Source organism: Carassius auratus, linkage group LG45M (assembly GCF_003368295.1).
Source record: "Carassius auratus strain Wakin linkage group LG45M, ASM336829v1, whole genome shotgun sequence".
NCBI classification, from domain to species: Eukaryota; Metazoa; Chordata; class Actinopteri; order Cypriniformes; family Cyprinidae; genus Carassius; species Carassius auratus.
In genome coordinates this window covers 1,046,725-1,072,840 of record NC_039299.1, presented here as the reverse complement: position 1 = coordinate 1,072,840, position 26,116 = coordinate 1,046,725, and the positions used below count along the sequence as shown (strand labels likewise).

Genomic DNA, 26,116 nt, shown 5'->3' with positions numbered 1-26,116 from the left:
AAATCCTTTAACGGATTTGGATATTAAAAGCATATTAGTATGTTATGTGTATGCCAGGTTAAAGAGATGGGTCTTTAATCTAGATTTAAACTGCAAGAGTGTGTCTGCCTCCCGAACAATGTTAGGCAGGTTATTCCAGAGTTTAGGCGCCAAATAGGAAAAGGATCTGCTGCCCGCAGTTGATTTTGATATTCTAGGTATTATCAAATTGCCTGAGTTTTGAGAACGTAGCGGACGTAGAGGAGTTTAATGTAAAAGGAGCTCATTCAAATACTGAGGTGCTAAACCATTCAGGGCTTTATAAGTAATAAGCAATATTTTAAAATCTATACGATGTTTGATAGGGAGCCAGTGCAGTGTGGACAGGACCGGGCTAATATGGTCATACTTCCTGGTTCTAGTAAGAACTCTTGCTGCTGCATTTTGGACTAGCTGTAGTTTGTTTACCAAGCGTGCAGAACAACCACCCAATAAAGCATTACAATAATCTAACCTTGAGGTCATAAACGCATGGATTAACATTTCTGCATTTGACATTGAGAGCATAGGCCGTAATTTAGATATATCTTTGAGATGGAAAAATGCAGTTTTACAAATGCTAGAAACGTGGCTTTCTAAGGAAAGATTGCGATCAAGTAGCACACCTAGGTTCCTAACTGATGACGAAGAATTGACAGAGCAACCATCAAGTCTTAGACAGTGTTCTAGGTTATTACAAGCAGAGTTTTTAGGCCCTATGATTAACACCTCTGTTTTTTCTGAATTTAGCAGTAAGAAATTACTCGTCATCCAATTTTTTATATCGACTATGCATTCCATTAGTTTTTCAAATTGGTGTGTTTCACCGGGCTGCGAGGAAATATAGAGCTGAGTATCATCAGCATAACAGTGAAAGCTAACACCATGTTTCCTGATGAAATCTCCCAAGGGTAACATGTAAAGCGTCAAGAGTAGCGGCCCTAGTACTGAGCCTTGAGGTACTCCATACTGCACTTGTGATCGATATGATACATCTTCATTCACTGCTACGAACTGATGGCGGTCATATAAGTATGATTTAAACCATGCTAATGCACTTCCACTGATGCCAACAAAGTGTTCAAGTCTATGCAAAAGAATGTTGTGGTCAATTGTGTCAAACGCAGCACTAAGATCCAATAAAACTAATAGAGAGATACACCCACGATCAGATGATAAGAGCAGATCATTTGTAACTCTAAGGAGAGCAGTCTCAGTACTATGATACGGTCTAAATCCTGACTGGAAATCCTCACATATACCATTTTTCTCTAAGAAGGAATATAATTGTGAGGATACCACCTTTTCTAGTATCTTGGACAGAAAAGGGAGATTCGAGATTGGTCTATAATTAACTAGTTCTTTGGGGTCAAGTTGTGGTTTTTTGATGAGAGGCTTAATAACAGGCAGTTTGAAGGTTTTTCATCTGTTTTTTATTTGTTGAACCTCAATTAAATTGTTAATCTTAACTTGGTTTGGACGTTTTTGGTATTTTCTAGTTCGAGGAACAGACACAGTCTCTATAGTGTGATATCTAGGTGAAAGAGTCTCTGTGCTGAGAATTAACTGACCTCTGTGACGGGAGGCAGCTAGCAGACGGTCGGTTTAGTTAGTCAAGTATGAACTCTAAGACTATTTGCCATATTTCTAGAGAGAAGAGTGGCGCCACCCCAGGAGGGATGAAGACCATCTCTTTTAAACATGATGTGGTGGTTTTCAGTGATTCATGGGACCAAAACCTGATTCGTTTTGCAGACCTGTTTGCTCGTATTGGAGAGGCTAGTCTAACAGTAAATTTTTCCAAATAAGAGTTCGCCAAGGCCACTGTGACTTATTGGGTAAGGTCGTTGGACAGGGCTCTGTGCGGCCAATTCGGGCCAAGGTTGAGGCCATCGATCGATTTCCTTCTCCTTCTACAAAGAAGGAATTGATGCATTTCTTGGGATTAGTAGGTTACTATAGGGGATTTTGTAGGAATTGTTCTACTGTATCAGCTCCCCTCACTGATTTGTGATTTTAACTGATTTTAATCCACTCATTCATTTACACTTTTTAAGGAGCCAAAATCAGCGATTGACTTGTTGGTGCCTCTTTCTGCAATCATATGCCCTTGATATCCGACACATCAAAGGTGCCAACAATGTGGTGGCTGACGCTTTTTCTCCAGCTCTTTACTCTACTTAGGTGTCGATTTGTCCATGTTTTGTTTTACTCTGACTCTCTTAAATTGCTTCTACAGGGCCTGAGTTGCTGAGTACACTGGGAGTATGACAGAATGGTGGGTGCTTTCCAGTATGTTGGGGGTTATTTGTTGAAGGGTTAGGTTGAGTTTCATAAATGGACACCCTTTAAAGAAATGTATGTTTCTACAATATTTAGTAGTAGCTTATAAGTGGTGACTAGTTTGTGCACGTATGACAGGATTTGTAGACATTTTTTTACAAGACGTAGTCAGCCAGACGATTACATTATTAATATTATTAATAATTAATCATTATTATATGATGCAGTCACACTTGTAGCAATATTAGTTAGTTCTGTTGTTGATTCAGGGTCAGCATCATCTGAGGTCCTCTGAGGGTCAGCATCATCTCTTCTCAGGTGTTCTGGATCCAGACTGGAGCTTGTGTAAATCCTAGTTACCACGGGATGAAGATCCCAGCAGAAACAGAGAAACACAGAGAGACATCATTAGCATAGCTGCTGATCCAACAAACTAAAGTTAATTTGTTTAACCCAAGCTAAAGAATAAGAATGCACATTTGATCAGATGCAACTACACTCACAATTTAAGAGATACATTATTCGAATGCTTGGCGAAAGAGATGTGTTTTTAATCTAGATTTAAACAGAGAGAGTGTGTCTGAACCCCGAACATTATCAGGAAGGCTATTCCAGAGTTTGGGAGCCAAATGTGAGAAAGCTCTACCTCCTTTAGTGGACTTTGCTATCCTAGGAACGACCAAAAGTCCAGCGTTTTGTGACCTTAGGGAGCGTGATGGATTGTAGCGTGGTAGAAGGCTAGTTAGGTACGCTGGAGCTAAACCATTTAGGGCCTTATAGGTAAGTAATGATAATTTGTAACTGAAAAGTTATTTCTCAATTCTGATTGGTTGATTGAAATAATTGAGGATCAGTGAGGATGTTGATCCAGGAACATGTTGAACTGCCAATTTTTATAATGCCAGGTGGCAACTAACATCTAAGGAGCATGCTATGCTGGAGTGTGGAGCACAAATATACGTATCAGAGAGAACCAAAAAGCTTTATTTATCTGATCTCCAACTTTAAAGAGATTTACTATGTTCACTCCATATTTCTTTAATTCATCTTTTAATTTTACCTTTTGATTTTCATATATGCCACATTAATCACTTAGCGTGCTTAGATAAAACACTTCTGCAGCTTCATTCCCCTCAGTCCTCCATGAGCTGAATCCACAAAAGGCTGATTTCTGTTTATATGCTGAAGTCTCAGTTTAGAGTCAAATGTTACCCCTATAAAGTTCTTTACCTGTTCAATTTATTTTCCATACATCAATATCCTAGTTCCTTTAACCCTCTTCTGAGTTAAAACCATCATATTCATCATTTTTTGCTGGATTTGCGGAATCCTTGTTTTGCTGTAGGTATAATAATAGCCTCTCTGTAATTTATAGGTAATCTATATTTAACGTAATTTTGACCTAGAAAGGATTTTCTTTTTCCTGAAATTGTTTGTTAATTAAACCACCTTACCACCTCAAACTTACTGTCTTTGCTCACACATGCTTTAAACTTTCTAGTTGTATTATTACTAAACACTTATTATTTATAATTATTTTTATTTAACTTCTTTGAATGACCACAGGTTTTGTTGTTGTTGTTTTTGAGGCGCATGAGCTCAGATCAATGAAGCCTCAATCAATCAGTTCAAAAAGGCAATAAATACAAACCTGTGCTAACTGAAAGAAAACAAGTCAACAAAAAATGTTTGTTTGTTTTTTTGGCTGGTGATAAAGATTTACATTATTTTTTTTATACAATGGTTAATATATTATTTTAATTTATTTTAATATTATTTATTTTATATATTATATATAATTTAGGTATTTCAATACTTGACCGTTTTTTTTATTTTTTTATTTCTGATTCACAAAAAACTCCAGTTTGCAGGGAACAGCAAGAAACCTGTAGGTAGTATTTTGGAAGCATCTCATAAATATTAGTGGATCTTTTTTCTTTTTTTCATTTTTGGACAAAACAAGGCTCTTTAGTGACACAAGATGGAGATGAACATTTCAGTTTGTTAGCAAAAAATTTTATATATCTTAAAATGACTTAAATACCCATGATTTAATAAACCTATATTTCATCCAAATATACACTAACAGGCAAAAGTTTGGGATCAGTAAGATTTTTTATAAATTTTTAAGTCTCTTTTTTCACCATTCCTACATTTAATTGAGCTAAAGTACAGCAAGAGCAGTGATATTGTGAAATATTAGTATAATGTAAAACATCACAGAAATTCTGTGTGAATCTCTGTTAAAGTGTAATGTATTTCTGTGATGCTCCGCTGTATTTTCAGCATCATTCCTCCAGTCTTCAGTGTCACATGATCTTCAGAAATCATGAAAATATGATGATTTGCTGCTCAAGAAACATATTTGTTATTATTTTATTATTATCAATATTTAAAATAGATATATCAGGATTCTTTGATAAATAGAAAGATCCAAAGATCAGCATTTATCCGAATTAAAAAGCTTGGAGTCAGCATACATATTCTTTTTTTTAATTATTATTACTTTTATTTATTTTTCTATACTTTATAAAAATAAAAAATGAAAATAGTATCACTTCAGTTTCAATTCCAGTGATATTTGGTGTTAAAGATATTTAATTGATTTTTGTGTGTGTGTGTGTGTGTGTGTGTGTGTGTGTGTGTGTGTGTGTGTGTGTGTGTGTGTGTGTGTGTGTGTGTGTGTGTGAGTGTGTGTGTGTGTTTATTTAGTCAAATATTTCAAAGAAGTGTTTGAATAGAAGAGACAGATCTGAAAAGAGGCCGAAGGGCAACAGGAAACCTTTGAGATAAGCAACAGTTCATTCAAGACACAAAGCACGTATTTTGTGTAAAAGCACTTTAGGGAGAAAACACTGAGGTTCAGATTCTCCCAGACTGAAGGGATGTCTCCTGCTCTTTCACATTCACCAGCACACACACATAACTTATCAGAATAATTCCTTTATTATCTCTAGATTGTCATAATGTTCACCTTGGAGATTGAAAATGTTTCTTTTTTGAGACCCCAGGAGCCCAAATTCAGACCCAGAACAATAAAACCCACAGAAGAGGTGGGAGTTCAGAGGAGGAATCTTTATATTACCAAACTGCAGGGAGAGGAAGAGTAGATATAAGTCATGATCTGGAAGATTAACCACAATCTGATGTGCTCCGACCACCTCAGAGAAAACCAGTGTTGAGCTGCTGCAAGAGCTTTTGAAGCACAGCAGCTGTGGTCAGAGAGTTCTGTGTGTTCTGATTGGTGGATGATGATGATGATGATGATGATGAGTGGATAAAGACTAGAGCTATCAAATAGTGAGAGAGTGATCTGCTCACCTGGTTATGTTCGTGGATGTTTCGACGTGGAAAGCAGTTCGGAATGGAAATATTGTGATATGTGTACTCATATTTTTTGTTTTAAAGGTACCCTAGAATTTGTGGAAATAATATTTTAAATTTGTCTCTGATATCTACAAAGAGGGTATGTGGCTTTTTAAGGGCATTTAAAATGTCCAGATGGTTTTACAGGTCCATTTTCAACCCTAGAAATTGTCCCTAGAATGAAATGGTCTGTTTTTACCTTATTTGGAAGGGTCATGAATAGTAATGAGGAGTTCTGCTCTGATTGGCTGTTTCACTGCGGGCTCGTCACAGTAGCTCAGAGTGACAACAAACAGCTCCAGCGTGACAATGGAGAGATGAGGCGTTCAACAGTACATGTTTGAGTCCGTTTCAGATGAAGATGCCGATTTTAAGGAACAACCAAATGTTTTAAGATTGGAAATGGACGCTTCTGAGTGGTAAGTTTATTTTTTATTTTCAGTAAGAACTTAACTGTTACGTCAATTCTAGAACTTCAACCTAAACGTTAACTAGCATATAGCATTAACTTTACACGTTAAGTTATAACGTCAGCAGTCACAATTTTTATTTTTAGCATGATTTTAAAAACATTAAAATTATTATATTGTCAACGTATAATTTTACAATGATAGGTTTTTCACGTTGAATCAAGAACATAAAACAGTGAACTGTGTAACGTTAGCGCGTGAATGTATTGTTTGGAAAGTATTTACAGTAAGTTAGCCTATTGAAGTTATTAAAGTTGATTTATTTAGCCAACAAAAGTACAGTATAGAAGCCACTCAATATAGTCAATCTCATGTTTACTACGCTGCTTTATTGTGATTAGGACTTAGCCTCATAACAACAAAAACTTAATCAAGGTCTATCTTTTTTTACAGGTGTACTTGTGGAAATTGTGCACGCATGGCCCTCGAGAGAGAAAATATATGTTGCAGGGAAATACCACAGGTATTTCACAAGTACACTTGATAGAAATGTATTCAACCTATCTATGTGTGTGCTTTCTTCTACTTCCAAACAAAGTATGAAAGATTACTGTAAATAACAGTGCCATTATGATTTGTTTTCTTTTGCAGGTCACAAGAAAAATGAGAAAAGTGCCTAATACAAAATCCTGCATGACAGACCATCCTGGCCTTGAACCTGTGTGACTCAATATATACTGTATTCTTTGTAAAATGCAATGAATGAATGTAGCAATGAATGTATATAGAGCTGACCATGGGCGTTACAGTCAGAGGGATGGAAAGGTAAGGCCAGTTTCACACACTTGCTACATTTTGTGTAAATAATTGGGCTCTGTTGCATCCTGATGTTTCCTGATGCTGCTGGACAATATGTTGGATTCAGACCCCGTCTTGACTGAAACGTGACACATGCAGAGCAACAGCTTCTTCCATGGAAGGTCTGTCATGCTGAGAAGACCGGTCCGGAGGCACAGGAATCTGCTGTATGCCATCCAGATATGGAAGAGGATCACGGACAACTTCTTCAAAAACAGTATTCATCAAGTTGATGACACAGCCTGTAAAGTATAATAAGTTATTCATTTAAACATTCATTTTATTTGCACATTTGTAAGTATTGTTTAAAATAAATATTTTTGGGAAAAGCTTATAAAATGTTGGCTCTGTTTTTACTGGTTTGACGGTGTGTCCTCCCTCTGGAAAGAGAAGCTTGTACACAGCATTCTCACTGAAGTCATCTTTACAAGATACAACCTAAAGGATAAGAGAAACAAACACAACAATTGTTCATATTGTCATAGTGAATAAATCAACTTTTTTATTCATCATTAAAATTATGAAAATATTAAAAATAGCACTTATATACTTATACTAATACAATAAATCTGTACCATTCTGTAAACTGTGACCTCTAACTGAAAGGCAGTACCAGTTTGCCCACACAGAAAACAATAGTATGCCTCCTTTCAAACATAACTGTTTATGTGTTGTGTTCTGACCTATGTTCATGTTGACACCGAGGGGACGCTGGGTCAGAATGTGTGTGATTGTCTTGAATGTGGTTCATGATGGAGGTCCATCTGGTTCCCTTCTCAGGTCCTGAATCAGAGCTGCTGGCAGACCAGTACAGGTGCTGGGGGATGCTCTTATGCCACTTCTTCACCAAACTACAGTCCTTCTCTCTGGACATATTCTACATCTTCTTTGTCAATCCTGATTGAGTAAAAGTTACAGGCAAAACATATCAGATTTTTTATTTTTTATTTGATGCAGTAAGCTTTTTCAGAAATATGGATCCTAATACCATGAATATTTTAATTTTATTTTCTGTCAAAGACGCAAGCATTACCTTTCGCCATGTGCCAGACGTAACAACACCGTCCAACTTTACACCGCTTTCCTCCAGGAGGTCCAAGCTTCTTCTAAGACCCTCCTTCTCCACGTGGTAGCTTCCCCCTTCCTCATTGCTCTTAGTAGAAACACACAAGTATAAAATGTATATGTAATATCTCCATAAATTACTTCTATATAAAGAAGTGTGCATGATAAATATAAGTGTTTTCTTCTCTACGTAAAAATTGCTGAGTATGTTATGTATGCTGTATTTTATCTCTAAAGTTTGCACAGATTTGTTACAAACTGATATTAAAGACAAAGTTGTCAACTGCTCACATGACATTTAAAAACAGAATAATTGCAAGTTTTACATAGTTATACATAACAGGAGTATGTTATCCATGACAAAAATAGTCACTAATCATTTTTAAATAATGCAGAGGTATTTTTAAGACAGAAACACACAATCTTAATATTTATAAATACTTGTGCAAATGCATAGTTGTTTGCATAGAAAGAGAGACTGAAATAAAAATGTGCACCTAGTGAGTAAGCTTGCATGAAATAGACGAAAGTAAAATTATTTGACAAAAGAGAATTTACAGATGTATCTACAGTAGTATTTTGTAGATTTATAAGACAACACAGGCAATAATTATTTACCTCAGCTTAAATACGTTGTCATACTATTTAGAACTAAGCCAATAGTAGCGCTGGCTGTCATTTGATTTGGATGGGAACATCTGATTGTGAATCATTTGAGTCAGTTTGGGGATCGCGAATCATTTGAATCAGTTCAGAAGTTCTTAGCGGGTTCGCGAATCATTTGAGTCTATTTGGGGATCGCGAATCATTTGCGTCAGTTCAGGAGTTCAAAGCGAGTTCGCGAATCATTTGCGTCAGTTCAGGAGTTCAAAGCGGGTTCGCGAATCATTTGAGTCAATTTGGGGATCGTGAATCATTTGAGTCAGTTCGGGAGTTCAAAGCGGGATCGCGAATCATTTGCGTCGGTTCGGGAGTTCAAAGCGGGTTCGCGAATCATTTGCGTCAGTTCGGGAGTTTGTAGCGGGATCGCGAATCATTTGAGTCAGTTCAGGAGTTCAAAGCGGGTTCGCGAATCATTTGCGTCAGTTCGGGAGTTCGTAGCGGGATCGCGAATCATTTGCGTCAGTTCAGAAGTTCTTAGCGGGTTCGCGAATCATTTGAGTCAATTTGGGGATCGCGAATCATTTGCGTCAGTTCAGGAGTTCGTAGCGGGATCGCGAATCATTTGCGTCAGTTCAGGAGTTCAAAGCGGGTTCGCGAATCATTTGAGTCAATTTGGGGATCGTGAATCATTTCAGTCAGTTCGGGAGTTCAAAGCGGGATCGCGAATCATTTGCGTCGGTTCGGGAGTTCAAAGCGGGTTCGCGAATCATTTGCGTCAACTCGGGAGTTTGTAGCGGGATCGCGAATCATTTGCGTCAGTTCAGGAGTTCAAAGCGGGTTCGCGAATCATTTGCGTCAGTTCGGGAGTTCGTAGCGGGATCGCGAATCATTTGCGTCAGTTCAGGAGTTCAAAGCGGGTTCGCGAATCATTTGAGTCAATTTGGGGATCGTGAATCATTTGAGTCAGTTCGGGAGTTCAAAGCGGGATCGCGAATCATTTGCATCAGTTTGGGAGTTCAAAGCGGGTTCGCGAATCATTTGCGTCAGTTCGGGAGTTCAAAGCGGGTTCGCGAATCATTTGAGTCAATTTGGGAATCGCGAATCATTTGAGTCAGTTCGGGAGTTCGGAGCGGGATCGCGAATCATTTGAGTCATTTTGGGGATCGCGAATCATAGCTGTATATGGATAGGCATTTTTAACTAATTTAGTAGCTAGTTCTAATGGCGTTTTCCACGCATGTTTAGGTGTGATATGTGAACTCCTATTTTTTTTTTTAATGATGTGCCTTTTAAAGTTATATGATGAAGTCATACTAGTGAACGTGTGCATTTTGAGTGCGTTCTTTCACTGCATTATTCGGTGTATTCAAATGCATTTATGAATGCATGAGAATGATCACAAAATTTAAGATATGGGGGTTAGAAAATGTATATATTTATATAATTTTATGTAGTTAATCAATATCACACGAAGAGTGACATTTCAGTTTTTCTCCAAAAATCAGCATGATTAAAATGTGATATTAAGTTACTACAAACAATAATTTAATTACAAATACAAAATGTTGCAGACTAATGTAATATATGAATGAATAATAGCGTAAAGAACCTTAGTGCCAAAAGGGTTCTTTCTTGTCATTGTATAACCTTTTTAACATAAAAGGTTCTTTGGAGTGGAGTAAAGAACCCTATGGTTCTATATAGAACCCCAATGAACCCTTTTTTCTAAAAGTGTGTTGTCATAACAGCTTAAATACTTTGTCATACTATTTAGAACTAAACCAATAGTAGCGCTGGCTGTCATTTGATTTGGATGGGAACTTCGGATTGTGAATCATTTGAGTCAGTTCGGAAGTTCGTAGTGGGTTCGCGAATCATTTGAGTCAATTTGGGGATCGCGAATCATTTGCGTCAGTTCGGGAGATCAAAGCGGGTTCGCGAATCATTTGAGTCAATTTGGGGATCGCGAATCATTTGAGTCAGTTCGGGAGTTGGTAGCGGGTTCGCGAATCATTTGCGTCAGTTAGGGAGTTCAAAGCGTGTTTGCAAATCATTTGAGTCAATTTGGGGATCGCGAATCATTTGAATCAGTTCAGAAGTTCTTAGCGGGTTCGCGAATCATTTGAGTCATTTCGGGAGTTAAAAGCGGGTTCGCGAATCATTTGTGTCAGTTCGGGAGTTCAAAGCGTGTTTGCGAATCATTTGAGTCAATTTGGGGATCGCGAATCATTTGAGTCAGTTCGGGAGTTCAAAGCGGGTTCGCGAATCATTTGAGTCAATTTGGGAATCGCAAATTTATTCAAAAACTAAACAAATCGTGCCTAAAAAGTGCACACATCTAGGCTAATGTAAAGTTACATGATGAAGTCATACTAGTGAACGTGTGCATTTTGAGTGCGTTCTTTCACTGCATTATTCGGTGTATTCAAATGCATTTATGAATCCATGAGAATAATCACAAAATTCAAGATATGGGGGTTAGAAAATGTATATTTATATCATTTCATGTAGTTAATCAATATCACACGAAGAGTGCCATTTCAGTTTTCATCCAAAAATCAGCATGATTAAAATGTGATATTAAGTTACTACAAACAATAATTGGACCCACTTTATATTAAGTGGCCTTAACTACTATGTACTTACATTTTAATTAATAATTTAGTGCAATGTACTTATTGCGTACATACATGTTTTTACATTGTACTTATATTAAAAAAATCTACATGTAATTACATCTGTATTTATTTCTTAAACTTACCCATACCTCCAACCTTCTCCCTAACCTTACCCCTATCCCACCTCAATAGCAGCAAAAGTGTTTTACAATACAGTATGAACACAATAAGTACATTGTACTTATTTTTTATGTAAGTACAGAGTAGTTAAGGCCACCTAATATAAAGTGGGACCCAATAATTTAATTACAAATACAAAATGTTGCAGAGTAATTTAATATATGAATGAATAATAGCCTAAAGAACCTTTGTGCCAAAAGGGTTCTTTCTTGTCATTGTATAACCTTTTTAGCATAAAAGGTTCTTTGGAGTTGAGTAAAGAACCCTATGGTTCTATATAGAACCCCAATGAACCCTTTTTTCTAAGAGTGTTATCTAGTGTTGGGCAGTAATGCACTATTAGTAACGCGTTACTGTAACGCAGTTACTTTTGACAATAACTAATACTGTAACGCATTACTTTTTAAATTAAATAACTCATGGTTACCATATGGTGCATTGTCCGTTACTTTTTTTAAATTAATACATTTTGACTGAAGTGCAGCCTAACCTGTTTGCAGCAGTGAAGCATTGTGGGATTGGTGGATGCCAACCACTGTAAACACGAAGGCGCACTGTGGGCGTGTCTCCGTTTATTCAAGTATGTGCGGCAGTCATAGCGAGTCACGGCGAGAGCAACATGAGTTTCTCAAAGTGGAAATATGCTCATTATTTCACTTTAGTTGAGGATAAAGACATGGTTCTAACCTAGTCCACGAATTTCCAATCCGGGCGCTCAGATTTTGTAAACCAGCTAATTAGGTTTTGTCACGATAGTAAGTTGACTTTTTCCAGCCAAATATTATTGCCTGCAGACAGCTATACATATATCAGTGAGGCATGGAATACAACATCTTGGCTGGACCATTGTATATGTACAGCAGATGCACATGATTCCTTAGATAAAGTTGAAATATTGCATGATCTGGCCACAACAGACCACATACCAATCTCAGTTATGTTAAATATTGAAAGTTTACCTGGGATGACTATTTGTGAAAATTTGGAACAACATGGAAGATTAGATTGGGCAAGACTCACAGTAAATTATCTTCTTGGATATAAACTAATGACAGAGAAGAGGTTGAGTAATGTGGAAGTGCCAACTGAGACAATTATGTGTGATAACACAGATTGTAAGAATCCTAAGCACAAGTATGATCTATGTCTGATGTATGATGAAATGATGGATTGTTTGGATAATGCTAGTAGACCTTTTTGTCAAAAAAGGGTTAAAAATTATAATTTAAGGGCTGGATGGAATGAATATGTCTATGAACTGCATTTGCAGGCCAGAGCAGCATTTAAAAACTGGGTCTTAATGGGTAAGGCTAGGTATGGCCCAGAATTTGAGGAAAAGAAGCTGGCAAATGCTAAATTTAAATATGCTGTACGGTATATAAAAAGGAACGAGATGTCAATAAGGGCAAACTCAATGGCCAAGAACTTTCAGCATAATAATGTATATGAATTTTGGAAAGAAGTCAAGACTATCAATAATAGTAAAATACCACTTCCAACTAGTATTGATGGGGTTGTTGGGGCGGGGAATATTGTTAATTTATGGAGAAAATATTATGGAGATATTTTTAATTGTGTTGAGAGGAAGGAATTTAAAGTTGGTCATGTGGCGAATGATGAAGGTATGATAATTACAATTGATGAGGTCAAGTACGCAATTGAGAAACTGGCTGAGAATAAAGCTTGTGGTCCAGATCGCATAACTTCTGAACATTTGAAGCATGCTAGTCCAAGGATCTCAGTGTTACTTGCTTTATGCTTTACAGGATTTTTAGTCCATGGTGTGTTACCTGATTCCATGGTGTCAGTTTTACTGGTACCGGTAATTAAAGATAAAACAGGTAAAATAACTGGTACAGAAAACTATAGGCCAATTGCACTGGCAAGTGTGATTTCTAAAGTATTTGAGCGAATCCTTATGGGTATCTAACAACCACGGATAATCAGTTTGGTTTTAAAAGTAAGCATGGCACTGATTTATGCATATATTCATTAAAGGAAGTAGTTAGTAAGTATAATCTACATAATTCAACTGTTTTTTTTGTGCTTTTTAGATGCATCTAAGGCGTTTGATCGAATTAATCATACTAAGTTATTTTTAAAATTGCAAGAAAGAGGGGTTCCCCCATACTTGATAAGAATATTATATTTTTGGTATATACATCAAACCTTAAAAGTTCAATGGGGTAAGAACGTATCAGAACCGTTTTTTATGACGAATGGGGTTCGGCAAGGGGGGATATTGTCACCTCTTCTTTTTAACCTGTACATGGATGGTCTTTCTGTGGAGTTGAATAATTGTAAGACTGGATGTTTAATAGGTGATAGTCTCATTAACCATTTGATGTATGCTGATGATCTGGTTATTATGTCTCCTTGTAGCGCAGGATTACAAAAGCTGCTTCGAGTATGTTCAAGGTATGGTGTGCAGCATGATATTAAATTTAATGTTAAAAAGAGTGTGATTATGATTGTTAAAACCAAAGAGGACCTTAAGCAAAATTTTCCTTCTTTTTATATAGATGACCAAGTATTGAATGTGGTAAATAAAGTGAAATACTTGGGTCACATCATTAGAAATGATTTAAATGATGAAGATGATGTGCAGCGCCAGTGCTGTAGGTTATATGGGCAAGCTAATATGCTGGCTCGTAAATTTTATATGTGTACTGATGCTGTTAAAATAGCTCTATTTAGGGCATTCTGTACATCTTTTTATACAGCTCACTTATGGTGTAGGTATGCTAAAGCTAAAATGCAAAAACTCCAGGTGGCATTTAATGATGCGCTAAGAATTTTGCTTAAACATCCAAGGTGGACAAGTGCAAGCCAATTGTTCGTATCTAATAATGTACCTACTTTGCATGCTGTCTTAAGGAAGTGTATGTATAATTTCATATGTCGGCTGAATGATTCAAAAAATGGTATCATAATGGTCTTAAATGATGTTACATTAAGTGATACAAGGTATTTTTCCAGCTTGCGGAAGCATTGGAATGCAAGCTTGTATGTCTTTTAAATCCTCTGTGTGTATTTTCCTCTTAATTCTTTCTTCTTTTCATATGGACCATGAGTCTGAAATAAAGAGTAATAATAATAATAAACCGTACCCTCGGTTTTTAAATCTGTACCCCCGAATTAATAATCTGCGCGCACACATTCGCAATCCGTTCCCATGGATTTGTAAACTGTAGCCTACTCACTGATTCATGCAGCAAGCTGCTACGTGTTAACATACAGTTTTAATGAATATTATTATGTGGAATGGGTCTACAGCAAAGTGTCTTAAGTGATTCTCTGTATGTTTTTCTCAAACAGGTGAAACATTGTAGAAAACATGCACCTGTCTCTACTGTGGAGTCGCAGTCAGATCCTTAGCATGATAACATAGATTTCATTTTTAAACAGCATTTATATATATATATATATATATGTGTGTGTGTATGTTTCTCGAAATTGATTCTGAATTATTCAGATTGCTTTCATTTATTTATTTCAAAAAGTTCTGTGTTATGTTGTCCATTGTTGATAGTTTTCATACTTAATCTGTGAAAGGAACATTTTTAAGGGCTCAACACAACAGCTTTTATGATGCAGAAGCCACTTTAGTTTTTGATTCTGAATATATTATTCAGGTGTTTTGTTATTTATTTCAGAAATCCTTGTGATATACAATATTCAGTTTGTGCTGGTCTGACTTAATCAAAATAGTGTTTAAAAATTACTTTCTGTTTTACTTTGTGTTTGTATAGACCATAACGCATAAAAGCGCATTAATGGGAACATTAAAGAAAATTCTTTAAAACAGTAACTAAAAAGTTACTTTTAACAGTAATGCATTTCTTTTTGGTGTAAGTAATCAACAAAGTAATTGAGTTACTTTTTGAATTAAGTAACTAGTAACTGTAGCTAGTTAATATTTCTTAGTAACTAGCACAACACTGGTGTTGTCATAACGTTCACCTTGGAGATTGAAAATGTTTCTTTTTTGAGACCCCAGGGGCCTGTACCATGAAGCTGGATTAGGTGGCTAGCCAGCTATGTTTCAGCTTAGTTTCCGCCAACCCTGGGTTTTAGGTACTATGAAAGTAGCTCAGCTTTAATCGGTGTTCTTTGCCATGGTATGCTCCGGGGTTAGGGTTGTGTTCTGGATTCAAGATCTCAAAGTGAAGGTGAACCAATCAGATGTGAGAGAAGTGACACGTCTGACATGAAGTCACTCCAGATCATCTGGCTCCAAATTAAAGGTCACTTATGCTTCAAAAATAAAATAGAATAGAATTCTGGCTTTAATGATAATAACATCATTTTATGATTTATATAATTATTGCGATTCATATTATTATTTATCACTTACACACAAGCAATTTTAGTTTAACAGTTATTATAAATTATTTTAAATAAATATTAATGTATACAGATCATGTCATATAAATAAGCTGTAGTATCAAAAGACTGAACTATTTTAAAAATTACAAATCTGAACTTACATGTTCAAGTCTCTATCACTATATATTTTCAATTGTATAAACTAAGTTAACAAGTTCCACTGATGGAGCAAGATCATTTATTTTATTAGTCCTCCTTCATTTTTCATATGACATTTAAATTTGTCATATTCTTCAATCTCTTAACCTTTAGCAAAACCTTTAGTTTTGATTCTCGCTGGGTCTCTCGCGAGAAGTAAATCAAACTTGCTTTGTATTGCAAGGCTCGTGATTGGCTGTTCGCCAGTGATGTCACACATTCCTGTGCATGTGCTCCACAAACTCAGGATCAAAGCCTGAATTGACAAAGAATCAAAGAACATGTTTGCTCGATTAATGAGGATAGTTCACCCATTCAGTTGATAAATTAACAGCTAGTTAAAGATGTAATGGGAACTTAACTACTGTAGTATTAATTACAAATAAACTGACATTAGGAATCAATGCATGTTAACAGCAGCAGCAAATGAAGACTGACGCCAGGACGTGGTTTTCCAAATTTTTTTTTTTACTTCGATTTCAGTTTAATAAGAAATAATTGAAGTCACATAAATCACTGTTTACACAACTCGCTTATATTACTGCTCATTTATATCACATTCCTCACTTACATTACACTGCTTACTTAAATTACTCACTTATATTACACTGCTCCATACTATCCATATGCATCTTTGCTCTTTCGTGTTTTTTCACCTTCTACGAGAGATGATGCATTTCGGTGACACCTGTAGTTGTCCATGCGATGTCCGTCATGCTCTCGCGATGTAACAAAATGCAGCTGTAAATTAGCAGAATAAAGCGTCAGCTACTTCGCAGTCTATTAGCCTTTTTCTCTGCTCATAACACTTCCTCAAAAATACGTGTTTATATGACTTCCAGCCCTTACTTGTTTGATGTTTAAATTTGGTCTTGGTTGTCCTAATTCTTTAATTGCCAATTTATCCTACAACGAATGAATGTTATTTCTTACAGTGACACGACAGAATTAATCTACGCTGAGGTAACGTTCACCGTGATGTTGATAGAGTTTAGCTGACAACTGAATTTGCATGTCCCCGTCTCTACGTTTTTTTTTTTTCTTTTTCTTTTTTTCTCACATTTGATAGAGATATTAAGGTAGTTTTTAATTTTTTCCCTGTTGTTAAAATTAAAAATAGATTTTAAATATTATTGGATGTCACTGTTCCCACCAGTAGTTGCACAAGTTAAGGTTACGCACGATGACGAAAGCACGTTTGGCTATCCCTCCCGGAACTCATTGAGATTGCATTGCAGTGGCTGCAGTTCGAAAAAAAGATATTTGAATGGAAGAATGGAAGTCTATGAGAGCACTCTGGGCGATTCACATTTTGACAGAAATTGCCCAAAAAGGGGCGGTACTACACAGAACGTGACTCGACGCTGATATGACTATTTAGAGGCACAAAAACAGTCTAGAATAGTAAAAGCTAGCGTAACACTGTGGTTGAATGTAAAAGAAAATAATCCCTCACTTTCCTTTGGCTGTTATTGCTGAGATCTGTTAGGTTAGTTAAAGGTTAGTTTTCGGGTATGTGTCCAAGACATGTCTCAATCATTTCAATTCAGAATGAATAAAAGACAAATAATAACTTGTTTTATACAGAAAATTAAGCATATGTACATATAGCCATATATATATATATATATATATATATATATATATATATATATATATATATATATATATATATTCCACTGTCTTCATCTGTAAGTCGCTTTGGATAAAAGCGTCTGCTCTATGAATAAATCTAAATGTAATGTAAATATACACACACACACACACAAAAAAAACAATGAGCGCATAATGTGACGTGCCGAGGCACGTCAGTTCGTACGTCATAGTCACGTGGTAAGATTTGAAATTAAACCTCGAATCGCACAACAACGGAGTGTCAGCAAACAGCATTTCGGAGATATTAATCAAGTGGATTGCGACGAAACAAGAAAATTTGATGACTTTCGGAGGTATAGTCGTGCTTTTTACAATTTATGTAATGTTTTGACGGTTAGAACATGTTCTGCTAGTAACGTTAGCTGTGGACTAACTGACAGTAAATGAATATGAACTCATGTTACTCGCGTTATTTCTACTGTTCGGGCTACAAACAACCTTCAAAGCAAACAATCATGTTCTGATCAAATCAAAGGCTTAGATTGGATTTTGCGATGGTCAGTTTAGAAAAAGACTTACGGATGAGATTATAATACAAGTCTCTTCTGAGGAAGATTCATTCACTCGTTTTGTGTTCATCTGATCTCATTTTGTAAGTGACTTTATTTCGGTTTTAAAGATCTTTTCTTTGTATTGTTTGACTACTCGAAAGACATATATGAAAATATACTAGCTAATTTTTTCATAAACAAAAATATGTCTCTAAATCTCTATTTTCAGATTACATTTACAGCTATTCTGTTAAAGTTCTGTTAAAACGGTCTCTGTTCAACCTATGTTTCCTCTTAAAGGGGCAGTTCACCCAAAAATGAAAATTTCCCCATGATTTCCTCCCCCTCAAGCCAAACCAGGCGTATATGACTTTCTTCGTTCAGACGAATGCAATCAGAGTATTTTAAAGAAAAATATCCATATTTAAAACATAATTAACGCAATATCTAGTTTCCGTCAGCTGCCGTACACATGGTTACTATAGTTAACCTATGGTTAGTTAACCAGAAATTAACCATTTGTAGTAAAACAGTTGTTATACAAAAACGGTGGTTACTACACTTTTGTCATTGGTTAATTTTCTTAAGCAATTTGTATTTGTGTATACTTATTTATTTTAGTTTTCATAACTTTAGGCCTACTGCTTTAATGATTTATTTTCCCTACTGTATAAAAAAAAAGAAAAAAAGATTTGCGATTCACAACAAATGAACACAAAACGGCAGAACAACATCAAGTTAAAGTGGGGTAAACTTTATCATTCAGCTAGTTTCAGATGCAGTTATATTCTTATATTGATTTGTTTAATAACTCTTGGATTAAATCGCAGGTAACGTCGCTCAGGATGGCTTTAAGATTTGAAAACTCGAATTGCTTGAAGATGGATGAACTGTCGCCTCATGTTTGGAGGTAAGTAATGAATGCTAAAACTCATCAATACTGTTATGTTTTGATTGTTGAAAATGACTTTTATACTGTTGTCTTCTACATTTGTATAATTAAAATGGGTCTAAACCAAGCATAAGGGTAGGAATGAAGTTGAAGAAGAAATGTAGTGTAAATATAATTTAATTCTAATTTTGTACATCTAATTTGAGCCCCCGATTTGAAAATATTACCCAATGAATACTAGCTAGATTACAGATCTGGAAAGTCTGGCTACTTTGCCTCTGAAAATTCCAGCGAACGCGGAACCTTCTGGGAACATTCTCTCAAAGTTCTTTGAGTAACGTTTGTAGAATGTTCATTTAGAGTTCTTGGGTATTATATAATGTGTTCAGTGTTGGCACAAAATCAGTTTGTAAATTGTTCACAACTTTTTTTACCATATTTAGTTGGACATTAGTATATATATTTTTTTGTTTCAGAACGTTCAAAACTAACGTTCTAACATTTTTTGCAAAATTATCAAATGGAATGTTCCCTTAAAGGGATAGTGCTCCCAAAAATGAGTTAATGGTAGCCATTGACTAATATATATATATATATATATATGTATGCATACATACATACAAGTTTGGAACAACTTGAGGGTGAGAAAATGATGACAGAATTAGCATTTTTGGGGGAAACTATCCCTTAAACGTTTTCATACAGTTTTAAAACATTATATAACTGGGCCTTTTGAACTTTCGGAGAAGATTCAGAATTTTTTTTTTCTTAACGCAAGGGGGAAAATGTTTTTGGAACCCATTTGGTTAGCTAGGATAGAACTAGTACTTCTCTTAAAGGGATAGTTCACCTAAAAATGAAAATCGCCCCATATTTTACTCACCCTCAAACCATCTTATATGTAGGCTATATTAATAAATATCCTGGCTGTTCCAAGCTTTATAATGGCAGAAAGTGGGTGTTGTTGTTTTTTTAATACTCCAAAAGAAGTCCAATAGAGCGCATCCATCCATCATAAAAAGTGCCTCACATGTTACCAGGAGGAGAATAAAGTTTTAAATATGGATATTTTTCTTAGAAAAATGCATTGATTCGCTTCAGGAGGTTTTTATTCACCCCCGGAGTCACTTTTAATGAAGGATGGATACACTTTATTGGACTATTTTTAAACTACTGCTAAAAAAGACCTCCCGTTCACTGCCATTATAAAGCTCGGAAGAGTCAGGACATTTTTTTTTCTTTATATAACTCTGATTTGATTTGTTTGAAATGGCTAGGACAGCTTGAGGGTGTAAATCAAATATATCTTTCAATATATGTGTCTGTGACTATTTAATTTGTTCTCCTCCTGTTTTGTAATCACGAAGCGCTCCAGGCGTCCCGCTGGAGACTGCGGCCCCGTCCCAGAGGAGCCAGGCTCCGGAGGAACACGTGTCCCAGCAGGAGGGTCATGTTCAGATCATGTACTGTAAGGATCAGGTGTATCAAGGAGACGCAGAGTTCAGTCTGGAAGAGCTCCGAGCACAGCGCTACTATAAAGCTTTGAGCGGTGCGTCCAGATACTGCCTATGTTTGATAGAGCTAATTGTACCGACATTTTTTCATATATATCTCAAAATGATTTACTAAAACTTAAAATCAAAAATATACAATTCTAAATATTAATAAAAGACTATATTAGTATCTCTCTTATACTAAAATAATGCTGTCTTGATCTTATTTTGCATATTTTCTATATATATAGTTGTTCCCACCCAAAAATCCAAAAAGTAATTAGCAATTTTGTTTTTGTTTTTCTGAGCAAAAAATAAATCTCATACATTTTGCCCTGATTTACTGAAGACACCCTGTAAAATGTCATTCAGTGTAACAATCTTGTCAGGCATATTTACCACAAATGTCTATTTCTGATATATTAAAAGACTAATTACTTTCACCCCAAATACTAATGAGTTGTAATTTAACATTTGCCACTATCCTAGGTTTTGCCCAATTGTCAGTAAGAATTTTGTACTAATTTAAAACACAATAAAATTTAGTATGCTCTAGGGGTGTCCATGGTTAACCGGTTAACCGATTAACCGTTAAAAATTGTGTAACCGAGTGAAACATTTTGCTCGGTTAAGTGACGTCAATGGCGTGCATTGAATTTAGTTGTAATGCATTTTTGCACCACCAGAGACCGCCAGAGCGCTCCCAGACATTTGTAATGTCCACAAGAAGAAGTCATTTTTCTAATATGAAGCGGGCTAATACGAGTGACGGGGCAAAATGCAAGTATTGCAATACAGTGCTTAGATATACTTCAAGTACAACCTCGTTGTTGTAATCTCAACAGCCAACACCCGGGCATCATTAGGCCGGTCAGGACACACTGGATGCGTGGCGAAAACATCCCAGCTGCGTGGCGTGTCTGTTTTTAATTCGGCTCTCATGTTAACAGGTTAGAGCTTGCAGACTGCCTGCGTGAGACGCGCGGCTCAGGCGCGGCTCGACTCGTGCATGCTAGAAATAGAACCGACGCCTTGTTGGAAGCGTTTCCAGGCAAAGTATAATAGGAAAATATGTTTATATGTCATTTTGTACAAAAATACATATTAATTCATGACATTTTGATATGTGAAAGTCTATAGGTTGACATAAATTCAGATATGAATGTAATTTAAATAAATAAATAAATAATTAACGATTTTCAAATATTGTACGTGTCAAACATTGTCATAGTCATAGCCTTAGCGAGGCTGCCGCGGAGTCTGCTTGTTACCTTTTGCCTTATACATTTTAGGCTTATTCTCAAATTCAGATTGTGTTAATGGGCGGCATTATTAGGCAGTTTTAATAGGACAATTTGACCGGAGAGATTAAATTTTGTCGGACATTACTTTTTTTTTTTTCGGCCAATGTCCGGAAATTACTATGGTTATGGTTACTATGGCACACTATGGTTAACCGAGTATTAACCGTTAAGGGCCTCGGTTAACGGTTAATGAAAAACTTGAGAACGTGCAGCCCTAGTATGCTCCATTATTCATTTAGATATTTTAATATGTACACGTCAGAATAATTTTTGCATAAATATTGTGTTACACTGAATGACAATGTAACATTATTTCAACCAAATTTAGAGATTTTATTCTCCAAAAACTTAACTTAATATGCTTTCTATGGACACAAAATCACTTTTGTACGTTTTTCTTGAGGCAGATATCTTAATGTCTTTGACCCACATATATTATCTGATATTCAAATCTGTTATCGGCTCCGATAATGAGATTTTTCTCGGATCGGGTATCGTTCATTTTACCATATTTAGTGCAACACTTTGTTTCCTACAAATTATTATTTTTTTCACTAAATGTTTGGATTTCTAAAATTGCTGTGCACTGATTTTTCTAGAATATCCTTTGCTGCCGAATTATCCACTAACCTAGTTTGATACATATTTGTCATAGATTATGAATGTGCATAGGCCTATATTTTTTCATATTTATTGCTTATTTATTTTTTCTTTATAATGAAGTTGTCTGTATATAGTAGGTTGTGAAAGAATGATTATCAGTTCCACATACAGAGATATATAAATTCTACATGAATTTAAATGGGGGAAAAAACCTTCATTGGTATCGGATCGGTATCGGCCGATACTGAACACTAGATATCGTAATTGGCAATTTTTTGCATTATTTTGTTTTTGTCTAATTTTTTTTATTTATTTGATTTTATTTTTACATGATAAATGTTTTGTTAGCTGAAAAAAAAAAAAAAAAAAAAAAAAAAAAAAAAAAAAAATATATATATATATATATATATATATATATATATATAATATACAATATATATTATTTAACATTTATTTCAAGTAAAAATTTATCTTTGTAGTTTTAGTTAATAATAATAATAATAATAATCCTGGATCAGACCATATAGCCATTTTAATTAGTTTTTGATGACTTTGTGAATGTACAGAAAAGGCCTTACACCTGAACAAACTAAAGCAGGACCTGCAGCTTCAGATCGAGCAGAAAAAGAGACTCCTTCAGCAAAGAAACAGCAGCGCGGAGACACCGCAGGTACGTCATCCGTCATACTGTCGTGTCTGAGCTCGTGATTCAGAGACATGAGGGTGAGCAAATGATGACAGAACTTGCTTTTTTTGGTCAACCATTACTTTAAAAGCTTGTTTTGGATATTTGAAATGAACTTCCAGATACAACCATCATCAAATATTGGATCAGGTTCTTGTTCTAACCGTGTGTGTTTATTGGTTTGGTTAGATTGTTCACGAGGAGGCCAGTTCTTCCTTCCAGAATTCGTCAGGTTCATGTGAGTCTGCTGTGGTGAGGTCGGCTCCGTTCAGCGTATACAGCGAGCAGGAGGAGGACTGTGTGCTGAACAGGTCAGTTCTTCAGACAGCGCTCGTCTCGGCTTAGATTAAGCTGTTTGCAATGAACATTTTCGGTTCTCTTATTTTCCTCTCCTTGTGTCATTCAGTAAAAGCTCAGTGAGGCGAGAGGACGACATGAATCACAGTGAGTTGTTTTTATTTTTTCCCCCAGTTCCTCAAGTAATATGCATTTATTAGGCATTAATTTGTGCCTGTAATATTTAGCCGCTAATATTGCATATTAGTGAATAGTTCTTGCGGTTCTTACTATGGTGAAATAAACCACATTCATGTGATTGATTGTGATGATTGTGATTGATTTTTATTGTTTGTGAAGCTTGTGATGATTAATGGTTGTTATTGATTTATGATTGTAATGTGATGATTGATAGTTTGTGAATGATTGTGACGGTTGCGGTGATTGTGATGTTTGTTGGTGATTGTGTTGGTGATTTTGATTGTTTGTGATGATTGATTTGGTTAATCGATTGTTTGTGGTGATTGTGGATGATTGTGTTGATGATTGTGATTGTGTGGATGATTGTGATGTTTGTGGTGATTGTGTTGATGATTGTTTGTGATGATCGATTGTGATGATTGATTGCTTGATTAATCGATTGTTTGTGGTAATTGTGTTGATTTTTCTTGTTGATTGTGATTGATTGTGTGGATGATTGTGGTGACTGATTGTGTTGATTTGTTGATGATTGTGTTGGTGATTTTGATGTTTGTGTTGATGATTGTTTGTGGTGATTGTGATGATTGTGTTGATTGTTTGTGGTGATTGTGCTGTTGATTGTGCTGATGATTGTTTGTGGTGATTGTGTTGATTTTTGTGATGTTTGATGATTGTGTTGGTGATTTTGATTGTTTGTGATGATTGTGGTGATTGTGCTGATGATTGTTTGTGGTGATTGTGATGATTGTGTTGATTTTTGTGATGTTTGATGATTGTGTTGGTGATATTGATTGTGGTGATTGTTGATGATTGTGATGATTGATTGTGCTGATGATTGTTTGTGATTGATTGTGTTGATTTTTGTGATATTTGGTATGAATGTATTGATGTTTGATGATTGTTATGATTGATTGTGGTGATTGTGTTGATTTTTGTGATGTTTGATGATTGTGTTGGTGATTGTGATGATTGTTGATGATGATTGTGATGATTGTGCTGATGATTGTTTGTGATGATTGTGTTGATTTTTGTGATGTTTGGTATGAATGTATTGATGTTTGATGATTGTTATGATTGATTGTGTTGATGATTGTGATGATTGATTGTTTGTGGTGATTGTTTTTTTTTTTTTTTTTTTTTGGTGATTGTGTTGATGATTGTGATGATTGTTGATGAACTACCTCAAACTGAACTATGGAACAGCTTGTTGAATAAATACTTGAAATATGTTCTTGAAAACGTTTTGGTGCTTCATAATGTTTTTGTGCCTTTCGTGGAGCTCAACAATAACACAGAATACTATACACCGGATCGGATTTGGATCGGTCGCGTCTGTCCGATACCGATCCCAAGTATCGGATCGATGCATCCCTAGTGATGATACCGTTTATCGTGATAAAAGCATTAGCAATTAATCGAATCCCTTCTTGTGTGTTCTAGGAGGAAGCGACGCTAAACTGCAGAAAACGGCAAAACCTTTCAGTGTTTCTGATGAGAATACACTGACAAATAAAACGTAAGACTCTTGTTTTCATTCATTTCTTTTTAGTTGTTTTCTTAGTTCTGTGCTTCATTTACTGTTTGCACGTTTAAGATCCTCTTCGGCGAACCGTAATTCTCTGAAGCTGCCCACCTTGAGTCTGAAAGGGCCAAAGCCGAAAGCAGATCTCTCTGCTGTCAAAGTGAGCTCAGATTTCAGTCAGTGCTTGTACTTTAATGTCTGGTTTTCTCATCCGTGGCAGTGATGGTGGTGTGTTTGTTCGCTTGCAGGACGTGTCCATCTCTCGCTCTGAGGATGCTATCATCAACGGTCACTGGAATAAGACTCTGTGCCGGAGTCCAGACGATACGTGTGAATTCGCCCGCGCCGCTCAGCTGGCGTCCACTCCGTTCGGAGGAGTCCAGAGGCCAGAGGCGTCCGAGTCGGGCCTGATGGAGAATAAGAGCCAAACGGCTCCAGAATCCAGTAAAGCAACGAACTCGAACGGGAGCGCTCCCGAGAAAAAGCTCAGGTACTTCAGATCTTTTACTGGCTGGAAATATTCATAACTGCCATTACAATATCATGTTATTATACTTTTATTTTCTCAAATGCAAAAGCATAAAATGTCTTTAATTTCTTTGCTTTTTCTTAAATTTTTTTTGTGGTGCAATACTAACACACTTTTTAAATCTTCACGGTTTTGTGAGTTTTATAGTGTGAAACTGCATTATCATCTTTTATGTGGCTAATTTCCAAGAGAACCCCAAAGGATTGAAGTGGATTATGGTGGACTATTTTTATATATATATATATATATATATATATATATATTTTTTTTTTTATTTTTTTTTTAATATATATATTAATTTAAATATCACATTCATTTCAGAAGTTAAGAAATTAAATGCCCTTCCCAATATAACACCATAATCAATCATGTTTATTAAGAAAGTAAATGCATGCATTGCATTTTTATATATATATATATATATATAATTTTTTTTTTTTTTTTTTTTTTTTTTTATGGTAGATGATGCTTTTAACCAAAAAAACTTGAATTGCATTTGAGATGCTTTGTTTTTTTCATGCATTGGATCTCTAACC

The 26,116-nt window shown here is 35.8% G+C and overlaps 3 protein-coding genes and 1 long non-coding RNA gene across 6 annotated transcripts in view; 3 read left to right on the top strand and 1 right to left on the bottom strand.

Moving 5' to 3' along the window:
- The window catches only part of LOC113068565 (pre-mRNA-processing factor 17-like), a 32,843-nt gene extending 15,145 nt beyond the window's left edge, over positions 1-17,698 (top strand). The window contains exon 16 of the transcript XR_003279572.1: positions 17,680-17,698. The gene's annotated coding sequence lies outside the window, so the exon portion shown is untranslated. The remainder of the gene's footprint in view (positions 1-17,679) is intronic.
- Positions 1-26,116, top strand: part of LOC113068554 (gephyrin-like) — a 1,122,288-nt gene that overhangs the window by 784,043 nt on the left and 312,129 nt on the right. The gene's annotated exons all lie outside the window — the stretch shown is intronic.
- LOC113068602 (uncharacterized) lies at positions 6,729-8,488 on the bottom strand. The gene is made up of 3 exons (XR_003279577.1): positions 7,619-8,488; positions 7,293-7,373; positions 6,729-7,177 (listed from the first exon to the last, which is right to left on the bottom strand). It is a non-coding gene; the product is annotated as an uncharacterized LOC113068602 (long non-coding RNA).
- LOC113068578 (mitotic checkpoint serine/threonine-protein kinase BUB1 beta-like) overlaps positions 17,731-26,116 on the top strand; it is a 9,185-nt gene continuing 799 nt past the window's right edge. Inside the window, exons 1-9 of the mRNA XM_026241357.1 lie at positions 17,731-17,877; positions 18,906-18,985; positions 20,335-20,516; positions 22,934-23,037; positions 23,242-23,363; positions 23,459-23,496; positions 24,970-25,045; positions 25,124-25,211; positions 25,300-25,541. Coding sequence (XP_026097142.1) covers positions 18,921-18,985; positions 20,335-20,516; positions 22,934-23,037; positions 23,242-23,363; positions 23,459-23,496; positions 24,970-25,045; positions 25,124-25,211; positions 25,300-25,541 — 917 coding nt within the window. The 5' untranslated portion in view covers positions 17,731-17,877; positions 18,906-18,920. The remainder of the gene's footprint in view (positions 17,878-18,905; positions 18,986-20,334; positions 20,517-22,933; positions 23,038-23,241; positions 23,364-23,458; positions 23,497-24,969; positions 25,046-25,123; positions 25,212-25,299; positions 25,542-26,116) is intronic.